The 12,163-nt window shown below is 44.1% G+C and overlaps 1 protein-coding gene across 1 annotated transcript in view; it reads right to left on the bottom strand.

Moving 5' to 3' along the window:
• Nucleotides 1-11,465, bottom strand: part of LOC119618168 (thioredoxin reductase 1, cytoplasmic-like) — a 39,756-nt gene extending 28,291 nt beyond the window's left edge. The window contains exon 1 of the mRNA XM_037996610.2: nucleotides 11,319-11,465. Within this exon, the coding sequence (XP_037852538.1) occupies nucleotides 11,319-11,409 (91 nt within the window). The 5' untranslated portion in view covers nucleotides 11,410-11,465. The remainder of the gene's footprint in view (nucleotides 1-11,318) is intronic.
• Between the last annotated feature and the right edge of the window lie 698 nt (nucleotides 11,466-12,163).

The raw sequence follows: 12,163 nt of genomic DNA, 5'->3' as shown, positions 1-12,163 counted from the left end.
TAGGAGATCTCTGTAAAGATCATCTTCCATTGGGGATCAACTTTAGAGGCTAAATTGTTATTATATCAGGCTCTTCTGCTTCAAGATTATGTTCCAGGGACATGACTGAACTTATGGAAATGAAGTGATAAAGGTATTCTACAGTGCTTCATAGGTAAGGGTCAGTAAGCCCACAGCATTCAGCATCTACGACCTAAGCTGGACATTTTTGGCTGTCGTCAGCATTCCTATAATGATTTTTGGTCTACCTGTCCCTAAATACAAGGTTAAACTGTTCTGAATAAGCTCCTTTTTCTTTTTCTCTCTTTTTTTTTTTTTTTTTTGAGACAAGAGTTTCACTGTTGTTGCCCAGGCTGGTATGCAATGGCGTAATCTCGACTCACTGCAACCTCTCCCTCCAGGGTTCAAGTGATCCTCCTGCCTCAGCCCCCTGAGTAGCTGGGATTACAGGTGCCCACCACATGCCCGGCTAATTTTTTGTATTTTTAGCAGAGATGGGGTTTCTCTATGTCGGTCAGGCTGATCTTGAACTCCCGACCTCAGGTGACCCGCCAGCCTTGGCCTCCCAAAGGGCTGGGATTACAGGTGTGAGACACCGTGTCCCACATAAGCCCCTTTTTCTATTGTTTCCAGATACTGGTAATCCACTAAAAAGTTTGATTTTAATTCAACTGCTTATTTTCATGGGAAACAATGCTTTATGTTCAGGTCTTATGAAGGGATAGAGAAATCCAGCATCCATTCTCACGCTGCTATAAGGACATACCTGAGACTAGGTAATTTATAAAAAAAAAAAAAAAAAAAGAGGTTTAATTGATTCATAGTTCTGCATGGCTGGGGAGGCCTCAGGAAACTTATAGTCATGGCAGAAGGCACCTCTTCACATGGCAGCAGGAGAGAGAATGAGTGCTGAGCAAAGGGGGAAGCCCCTTATAAAACCATTATATCTCATGAGAACTCACTATTACGAGAACAGGCATGGCAGAAACCGCCCCCATGATTCAGTTATCTCCACCTGGTCCTGCCCTTGACACTTGAGGATTATGACAATTCAAGGTGAGATTTCAGTGGGGACACAGAGCCAAACCATATCACTAAGGTTTTCATTAGACGTGCCCAATCATTCTATTAAGCGAGGCAGTAGTAGTAGGTTAAGTACATTAGCTTCCAGCATGAGAATCCTGGCTCCACTACTTAACAGGTGTATGCTTGCTACCTCTCTGGGCCTCACTTTCCTCATTTGCCTGTTGCAGGGATTAAACGTGTTAATACATATAAAGCACTCAGCACAGTACCTGGATCATAATGAGCATTCAGTAAATGTTACTCCTTTTCGTTAAAGCTCTCAGAAGTTCTACATTACTCTAGAAAACAACTCCATATGGGCATATATACTCACAGATCCCAGCACCTACAACAATGCCTAACATATGGAAGATGGTTAGTATTAAATGAATAAATATTATCTAATTAACAAGACTACTTTGGTGTTATCCCCTCTTTCAAAAAAACTGTATTACTGGGAAATACAGTGTTCCATATGGGACGCTGGAAATACCCTGTAAAAAATCTCCATTCTTGGCTGGGCGCAGTGGCTCACACCTGTAATCCCAGCACTTTGGGAGGCCGAGGCGGGTGGATCACGAGGTCAGGAAATCGAGACCATCCTGGCTAACATGGTGAAACCCCATCTCCACTAAAAAATATAAAAAATTAGCTGGGCGTGGTGATGGGCACCTGTAGTCCCAGCTACTCGGGAGGCTGTCAGGAGAATGGTGTGAACAGGGAGGTGGAGCTTGCAGTGAGCCAAGACTGCGCCACTGCACTCCAACTGGGGCAACAGAGTGAGACTCCGTCTCAAAAAAAAAAAAAAAAAAAAAACTCCATTCTCTCACCTTCATAACAATGGCAATTTTCCCTGCCCGAGATGTCCCATTTGTGGGATTCCAATGAATCAGGGGCAAGTGAGGTAGATAAAAGAAGTTTCCAAGGGGGAGAGAGATTCCTGGGTTGATCAAACAGTGGGGGAGAAAATCAGGAGGGAATAACTTGATGCAACTATATTTGAACATTTACTGAGCATCTACTATGTGCTATGAACTATCCCAAACAGGAAATTCAAATCTAAACAAGACATCTGCCAGGCGCGGTGGCTCATGCCTGTAATCCCAGCACTTTGGGAGTCCAAGGTGGGCAGATCACAAAGTCAGGAGTTTGAGACCAGCCTGGCCAACATGGTGAAACCCCGTCTCTACTAAAAATACAAAAATTAGCTGGGTGTGGTGGCTGCCTGTAATCTCAGCTACTCAGGAGGCTGAGGCAGAAGAATTGCTTGAATCTGGGAGGCAGAGGTTGCAGTGAACCGAGATGGTGCCACTGCACTCCAGCCTGGGTGACGGAGCAAGACTCCATCTCAAATAAATAAATAAATAAATAAATAAACAAACAAACAAACAAACAAACACAACATCCTTACCCCTAGGAGCTCAGTCTGGTATAATGCTACACAATACACTATATGTCCTATGAAAAAAATGAGAAGGGCCACACATGTCCAGAAAGGGCAAAACGATCTCTACTTGGGGAATTACAAAACTGTCATTTGAACTGGGTCTTGATGCATGAGGAGAGTTTGCCCAGCAAAGAGAGGGAAGGATATTCTAGGTAAAAGAGAACAAGCATTCCTCAACAGATGAGTGAGGGAGCCTGGCAAGGTCAGGGGACAGGGAAAAACAACTTGTGCCACAAGCTTAAAAGGAGACCTAAACTTGTCAAATGTCCTTCATCCTTAAAGGAAATTTCATCAAGAGTTACAGCTTTGACTAATCCAGTGCGGATGATTATGCATCAGTGCTTATGCAAAAAGAAACAACCTCACATATATTCCCTTTGCAATCTGCCCTCTCCCCTTCCCACACTACTCTGCCCACACCCAGGGCCAGAGTAACTAAGTTGCCTTTGTTCTTGTTTTAATAAACACCATTAACACTCCTTAGCAAGTCTGCACCAGCCACTGGAGCCCAAAGCCAGCTGCAAGATGCAGCAGTTCATGCTCCCTCCTCACCAGTCCCCACCTTCAGCTGCCTCTCAGTGAATGATTTAACGGCTTTTACCACTTTTTCCCAGTGTTCGATCAAGGGTCATATCCCGGTTTAGCTTTCCTTTTATTCTGCTTTAACTGGACACGCCCTCTCTACCCACATCAGCCTGGCCAAATCCTGAGGATTTTTACCAGTCCAGCATATCTAGAAAGATCCCATGGAATGCTGTGAAAGGAATGGTACAGCGAAACCATGCTCCTTGCTCTCCCAACAACGGTAATTCAAAGTTATATTTCTGACAAACCTAACTTGGGGTGGGGAGTTGTTTGCTAAGTTACATTCCTTCTATTCCCCTTCTTCCTTGATCTCACTCTACACATAAAGGAGTGAAATCTAGCTCTGGCTCCAAGAGGTAAGATTACTTCTCTAAACCTAAAACGAATTTGATGACCAAGAGCCTTGTGCCCATTTCTAAACGAATCTTTGTGATAAAGCAGTCCATGAAACAATCATTGACCCACACAGAGGTCACACAAAGCCTTCCATTTGCTCACAGTTGTTTTAAACATTTTTAAAAGTTTAAATTTTTAGAAGTTTAAATGCACATACTTGAGAAAAGCTGCTGCACATACTTGAAAAAGTAGAATTTTGGCAGCACATTTGAGGGATGAATCAGCTTAAAATACTACTATATAAGTGAGCAATAATCTCAAGGCAGCCATAGTTACACTGTAACAACCACAATCTTAAGAAAAATGTCCAAACTTGGAAATAAAGGAAGTTGACTAAACGCCCTTTCAATGTCATACTGTACCATATTTAACAAGCCCACCCAAGGATCATTTAATTTTCTTAAGAGAGTGTATCTGTACTTGACTTTCCTATTTACTATTTTATTAGAGCCTAGACACTGAAGTTTCATGTGAACTTGTACATTTCTGCTCAATAATCCCCAAAGTTAGTTGTTTTTCTTTTCTTTTTCTTTTTTTTTTTTTTTTTTTTTTTGAGATAGAGTCGCACTATTTTGCCCAGGCTGGAGCGCAGCAGCGGCAATCTCGACTCACTGCAACTCTGCCTCTCAGGTTCAAGCGATTCTCCTGCCTCAGCTTCCTGAGTAGCTGGGATTACATGTGCATCCCACCACCTGGCTAATTTTTATACTTTTAGTAGAGATGAGGTTTCACCATGTTGGCCAGGCTGTTCTCGAACTCCTGACCTCAAGTGATCTGCCTGCCTCAGTCTCCCAAAGTGCTGGGATTACAGGCGTGAGCCACTGCACCTGGCCCAAAAGTTAGTTTTACTGCTCTGTGGGACGTTAACCAGCTTTGTAACTACTGTACTAGCAAATTCAATTAACCATTTCTTTGATTATATGTCCCTAGTCTTTGAATTTGCCTTTAAATTAGCTTTACCATTTTATTGGTTCTTTCATTTATTGGTTTAATTAATAAGTTTTGATACATGTTCTTTTTCCGTAAAAGATCATGTTTTTAACGTTTTGAAAACCATACTTTGACAGTTGTCATTTACACTGTTCACTCAGACACTTCTCTGCAGTGTGTTACTGTCTAAGAAAAACTGTTTTCTGTCCTAGCCACTCCACTTCTATACATTCAAAAGACACCATCTTTTTCTCATTTTTTAAATATGAGCCAGCTTGACATTATTCTACACATTCACAGACCATATTTACCTGCAATCACAGACCATATTTACCTGCAATCACATCTTGTTTGACCCTCAGTATTTTGCTTAATTGCATTACTGCTGACATTCACAAACTGGGAAAGTCACAAAAATAATAAATAGAGATTTGTAGTTTCTCTTGAAAAAAAGCAGGTCTGGCAACACTACACTCATTTTCCCACCCAAAGAAAGGGAAGTTCAGTAGAAGTTGCCCCATCAGTACGGCATTCTCTCCTCAGTGCACCCCAGTCCCCACCACGCCCTGTTGTTTACTACCTGCCTGGTTCACTCATTTATATGACATGCCTGTCCCTGTAGAGTTTTAATTTTTGACCCATTAATTGTGGCCTCTTAATTCTTCCCATAACAAGTTATTTCTGGGTCTATACAACTTCCCACCACCTGCCCAGCTCAGTTTTTCATCTAACAGACACTGTCATCTGAAGTTTCTTCCATAAACACACTAAATTGTGGCAAAAATAACTTTTCTGTATTTGTCAAAGTTGGGAGCATACTTGAATGTTGAAAGCTGAAAACCACTGCACTACCACTAAAACCAACAGGTAGCCAGGTGCAGTGCCTCATGCCTATAATCCCAGCACTTTTGGAGGCTGAGGTGGGCAGATCACCTGAGGTCAGGAGTTCAAGACCAACCTGACCAACATGGAGAAACCCCTGTCTCTACAAAAAATACAAAATTAGGCCGGGCGCGGTGGCTCAAGCCTGTAATCCCAGCACTTTGGGAGGCTGAGACGGGCGGATCACAAGGTCAGGAGATTGAGACCATCCTGGCTAACACGGTGAAACCCCGTCTCTACTAAAAAATACAAAAACCTAGCTGGGCGAGGTGGCGGGCGTCTGTAGTCCCAGCTACTCGGGAGGTTGAGGCAGGAGAATGGCGTGAACCCGGGAGGCGGAGCTTGCAGTGAGCTGAGATCCAGCCACTGCACTCCAGCCTGGGTGACAAAGTGAGACTCTGTCTCAACAAACAAACAAAAAAAAAACAAAATTAGCTGGGCGTGGTGGCGCATGCCTGTAATCCTAGCTACTTGGGAGGCTGAGGCAGGAGAATCGCTTGAACTCGGGAGATAGAGGTTGCAGTGAGCCAAGATCACACCAATGCACTCCAGCCTGGGCAACAAGAGTGAAACTCTGTCTTAAAAAAAACAAAACAAAACAAAACAAAAAACAAAACAAACCAAAAAAAAAAAAACCAACCAAACAAAAAACCCAACAGGTAGTTTTGTTACTGTTTTTTTTTTTTGAGACAGGGTCTCCGTCTGTCACCCAGGCTGGAGTGCAGGAGCCTAATCATGGCTCACTGCAGCCTCGATCTCCCATGCTCATGCGATCCTCCCACCTTAACCTCCTGAGTAGGTGTGACTAACAGGCGCACGCCGCCATGCTCAGCTATTTGTTTTTGCAAATACTGAGGCTCACTTTGTTGCCCAGGCTGGTCTTGAATTCCTCGTGTCAAGCGATCCTCCCACCTGGGCCTCCCAAAGTGCTAGGAATACAGGCATGAGCCACCACACCCAGCCAGATAGTTTGTTTTTAACACCAAAGAGTAATTTGTGATAGTCATTTATAGTTATATACATGTAGACTAGTTTCTACCAGCAAAGTAATGCTCAGAGCTAGAAAGTAGGATATAAGGAATATTCATGAAATATTCCCTGATGTTTTATGAAGGTAAAGAAAAGGCATTAACAGATTAATTCCTTCTTGCAAGTTCTTTCAAGAATTTAATCCAACTGTAAATCTAAAATACCCTTTTTTTTTTTTTTATAGACAGAGTTTTGCTCTCATCACCCAGGCTGCAGTGCAATGGCGAACCTCTGCCTCCTAGATTCAAGCAATTCTCCTGCCTCAGCCTTCTGAGTAGCAGGGATTACAGGCGTGTGCCACCACACCCAACTAATTTTGTATTTTTTTTAGTAGAGATGGGGTTTTACCATGTTGGCCAGACTGGTCTCGAACTCCTGACCTCAAATGATTCACCCGCCTTGGCCTCCCAAAGTGCTGGGATTACAGGCATGATCTACCACACCTGGCCTAAAATACACTTTAAAAAAAGCTAATTAAAAAACTTTAAATACTCAGTACACATTAATACAAAGAAGTAAACATTCAAGTTTGAAAATCCAAATAATGAGTAATGACTTTAATTTACCTGGTTAAAACCAACAAAAGGCAAGATTACACTACAATTATCTAGCACATCGTGTAATACTAACTTCTGACTGCAGACTGCATGACTGCAAGTCAGTCACGATCTTTGCTTCCACTGCAAAGCTTTCAATTTCTTCTTGGGGCGTCTGACTCACCCTTATCAGCCTCAATGATCTGCAGTAGGCACCTCCACCCCAGACTCAACCCCATTGCTAAGGATAGGCACCTTTGCCCAGAAATAGGTGATCTGATGCTGGCCTAAACACCTCACTGCAGTGTTCTCAGGCCTTGGTTCAAATAGTCACTTGAGACACCAAAAATGAAGCTTCCTGGCCCAACACCCTGAAGCTGATTTAGTAGGTCTGAAATGGAGAACAGGAAAATGAGTTTTTAATCTACACATCTCCAGCATGTAATTAATTCTCTTGCAGGTGGTCTTAGGACCACACTTTGAAAAAATACTATCTCCTCTCCTTACTAGAGAAGCTGGTCAATGTTAATAGCATTGGCTTTTGGAAGATTCCTCACTTATTTAAAAAATTGCCCTTTGCCATATGAGTCATATAAACACATTTACTGATTTGTAGGGCAGTATGCCAAGGACTGCGGAAGATAAGATAGTGAACAAGACACATTCGTGCTCCTCAAACATCCAGAAGGAAAAATGTTTGCAAGCTCATTAAAATAGAATGGAATGTGTGTCACAGAAGAAATACTAAATGCTAAATGCCAAGATGTTAACTCCCTCTGCCATTCTCCTGAAGTGTGTACCCATCTACTTTTATGATTACACATTATGACACTGCATTTTCTATGCCATTCTTCTCCATGAGACTCTATGTTCAAGGACTGAGATGAGGTCTTGTTTATCCCTGAGTTCCCAGTGCCTGATAAATAATAGATGCTTGGTTGAAGAGTCATTCAAGCAAAATTAGTTTCTTGAAACCTAACCACAGAGTTTAATTTGAGAAGGAACTTAGAGATCATATGGTACTTAAGGAAGGTGGCTAGAGTGTTTATAGATGACACACAAAAGAACATTTTTAATGTCATAGTTATGTATAATATGGGCCTGGCATGGTATACTTTGGGAGGTTGAGGCAGGAGGATCACTTGAGGCCAGGTGTTTGAGATCAGACTGGGCTATTGTTTAGTGAGATCCATCTCTACAAAAAATTTAAAAATTGAGCTAGGCATGGTGGTGTGTCCCTATAATCCTAGCTACTCAGGAGGCTGGGGCAGGAGGATTACTTGAGCCCAGCAGTTCAAAGTTGCAGTGAGCTATGATTCATGCCACTGCACTCTAGCCTGGGCAACAGAGTGAGACCCCATCTCTAGAAAAATAATCGTCATAATTATGTATATGTGTATGTGTATATATAGTACACATATATATATGTGTACTGGGCACAGTGGCTCACACCTGTAATCCCAGCACTCTGGGAGGCCAAGGTGGGAAGATCGCTTAAGCCCAGAAGTTTGAGACTAGCCTGGGCAACACGGCAAGACCTCATCTCTACAGAAAATAAAAAAATTAGCTGGGCTTGGTGGCACACTTTACCACACAGGAGGCTGAGGTGGGAGGATTGTTTAAGCCCAGGAGGTTGAGGCTGCAATGAGCCATGATTGGGCCATTGCACTCCAGCCTGGGCAACAGAGCAAGACCCTATTTCAAAAAAAAAAAAAAGAAAGAAAGAAAAAGAAAAATATCTAGAATAAAGAAAAAGAAAAATATCTAGAATAAAGAAAAAGAAAAATATCTAGAATAAAGCAGTGCTTTCATAGATTAATGCTTAAAATATGCCTAAATTTAAGTTTCAAAAAGTAAATGTAAATAGGTGAAATTCTTCTATGCTGTTAGATATCAGAGTAGTGGTTGCCCTTGGCATGTGGATAAGAGACATTAGAGGGGCTCCCGGGGTGCTAGAAACATTTATTTCCTCAGCTGAGTGTGGGCTGCATGCATATATTTCGTTTGTAAAAATTTAGCAAGTTGTATTATAATGAGTAAGCTTTTCTGTATAAAATAGTTCAGGCCGGGCGCGGTGGCTCAAGCCTGTAATCCCAGCACTTTGGGAGGCTGAGGCGGACGAATCACAAGGTCAGGAGTTCAAGACCAGCCTGGCCAACATGGTGAAACCCGGTCTCTACTAAAAATACAAAGATTAGCCAGGCGTGGTGGTGGGCACCTGTTATCCCAGCTACTCGGGAGGCTGAGGGAGGAGGCAGAGATTGTGGTGAGCCAAGATCATGCCATGGCACTCCAGCCTGGGCGACACAGCAAGACTCCATCTCGGGGGATGATAAAAAAGTGGTGTGTGTATATATATATTCCATTGTGTATGTGTGTATATATATGTGTGTGTGTGTATATATATATATACACAAACACAATGGAATATTACTCAGCCTTAAAAAGTAAGGAAATCCTGTTGCATGCTACAACATAGATGAAACTTGAAGACAGTATGCTAAGTGACATAAGCCAGTCACAAAAAGACAGACACTGTATGATACCAACTTATATAAGCAATCTAAAGTAGCCAGATTTCGCAGAAATAGAAAGTAGAATGGATACCAGGGGCTGGGGGAAACAGCAAATGAGAAGTTACCAAGTTGGCATGGAGTTTCAGATTTGCAAGATGAAAAAGTTCAGGGGATCTGCTTCACAACAATGTGAATATACTTAATACCGATGAACTGTACACTTAAAAATGGTTAAGATGGGCCGGGCTCGGTGGCTTATGCCTGTAATCCCAGCACTTTGGGAGGCCGAGGCAGGCGGATGACCTGCAGTTGGGAGTTCAAGACCAGCCTGACCAACATGGCAAAAACTTGTCTCTATTAAAAATACAAAATTAGCCAGGCATGGTGGTGCATGCCTGTAATCCCAGCTACTTGGGAGGCTGAGGCAGGAGAATGGGAGGTGGAGGTTGAGGTGAGCCAAGATAGCACTATTGCACTCCAGCCTGGGCAACAAGAGTAAAACTCCGTCTCAAAAAAAAAAAAATTGTTAAGATGGTAAATTTTTGTGTTGTTTTACCAACACAAAAAGAATGTAGCTAATGAAAAACAGTAAATAAATGGCAGGACATAGATATCAAGAAGATCCTGAGGACGGTACATGAAAGGTCAATTTGGGATGCACCTGCTCAAACTCCTTCATTGTACTAATGGCCACAAATTAGCTGCCTGACCTTGACCTTGCCTGACCTTGCTCCTACCCTGTTCCTTTATTCTTCCCTTCCCGCAATCCAAGTCCTCAACTCCAGGAGGATATGCAGGCTCTCCTATCTCTGGCATGGTCTCATTGGCTGCTTCCCCTAACAAGAATGTTCTTCCTTCAGACACCTCTGCCAAATCGTGCCTCATCTATGGAAGCTGCCATCCCCACTTGGCTGTTTTTACCACTACTCTTAGCCCTCCACCATATGCTGCCTTGTAACCAAATTGTAAGCCCTTGAAAGAGACAGATCCTACAGCATTTAATAATTCCAGCCATTGGGCAAGGCACTTTTTGGAGACTCACTTTCTCAAGGCTATAGAAAAGGTGGAGGCGGCAATATGATGATGGCCAGGGCTTTGGAGTCAGATGGCCTCAACTTGTATCCTAGCTCTTCCACTTACTAGTTGTGTGCTTTGGGTAAGTTTTATAACCTCTTTGCTTCTCAGTTTCTTTTTCTGTATAATGGGGTTTATGATAAATCCCTCAGTATGGCTGGAAAGATGAACCGAGATTATTACCCACGTCCACCAAAGGCCCCTCTCATGTCAGTGCTTAGTAACCACTAGCCATTATTGGCATTATCCGGACAACGGAGAAGAGACTGGGAGCTTTCTGTCTTGAAGAACAAGTGAAAGGATAAAGCAGGACGATCGTGGGGCAAATGTGCCCAAAATTCAAGGGGATGGAGAAAGGGGGCAGGGAAGGCGTGTGGGACAAGATTCTCCATGGAGGAGGATGCTGGGAGTGGGCCGGGGGCTTCTGGAGAGGTGAAAGGGCACCCCCGGACTCGGCTGGCGGTTTGGGCGCTTCCCCCGTAACGTTTCTTTGGAAACACGGTGCATGTAGGAAGAGGACACCCTCACTGCCCCTGAGCGAAATCAGGCGGGTCGCTGCCTCTCGGTTCGGTTTCCGACAGGTTTCCGGGTAGGTCCTAGCGGCGGGCCCACTCCTCCTTCCGCCTCCCACCTCTCTCACAGCCAGCGGGCGGGGCAGCCCTCAGCCGGCCGCCGGCCTCCGTCTCCCGCGGTGACCCGGGGGAGCGTTTCGGGGGTCTCCAGCGTGGCGTGCGGTCCGTCACTGACTCCAGTGAGAGGCTTCAAGGCCAGGGCTCCGGGGCATTTTATCCCCAACCCCGGCCGGAAGGCCCGCTTCGGCCCACCGACCTGGGACCAGGCCTTCGCCCTTGGTCGTACCTGACGTACGGCGGCCACCACCGTTCTTGCCTTTGGTGTGCAGCTCCGGTGGGGCGGCTACCGCCACCGCCTTGCCCTCGGTGCAGCCCATATCGCACAAGGCCCTGTGGGAACTGACGGGGACGAAGGACGCCTGGCGGAGGCCGCGCGCCCCCTGCCGGCCGCGGGCCGGAGAACGCCGTGGGCGGGGCGCGCGGTGGGCGGGGCGCTCGGTGACATCCCCGAAGTAACAGCCCATGTATCTTCAAGGTCGTGAATTTTTTTAAAACAGGAAAGATCGGTTGCTAAAGATAAATTGGAAAATGCAGAAATGGAAAAGAGAAAAGAGAAAGCGCACTACCCAAAATCTTATCCTTCGGCCGGGCGTGGTGGCTTACGCTTGTGCACTTTGGGAGGCCGAGGTGGGAGAATCGATAGCTTGAGCCCAGGAGTTCGAGACCATCCTGGGCAATGTAGGGTAACCCCGTTTCTACAAAAAATAATTTTAAAAAATTTATCCTTCAAACAAACTACTTTTGCTGTGTTTACTATTTCTTTGAAGTTTTTCACCTCAATGCATAGTTTGGCATCCAGCATTTCACTTAATACTAGTATTTTCCATACTATTACATAGTCTTGTAAGCCTCCCAGATAACCACCTGGCTTCCACTCTCACTTCAGCCTTTGCCTCTTTGACCGTAGATGAAGCATACACTGAACATCGTAGTTTTTTTTTTTTTTTAATACACTTTATTTTTTAGAGCAATCTTAAGTTCACAGCAAAAAGACCATCCTATTTAAAAAGAAATCTGGTCATGGCACCCTCAACTCTACCCCCACCCTTTACTTTACTCTATTTTATTTTT

This window comes from Chlorocebus sabaeus, chromosome 11, assembly GCF_047675955.1.
Source record: "Chlorocebus sabaeus isolate Y175 chromosome 11, mChlSab1.0.hap1, whole genome shotgun sequence".
Lineage (NCBI taxonomy): Eukaryota > Metazoa > Chordata > Mammalia > Primates > Cercopithecidae > Chlorocebus > Chlorocebus sabaeus.
Note: the sequence above shows the minus strand (reverse complement) of the source record. Positions and strands in the feature narration are given on the sequence as shown.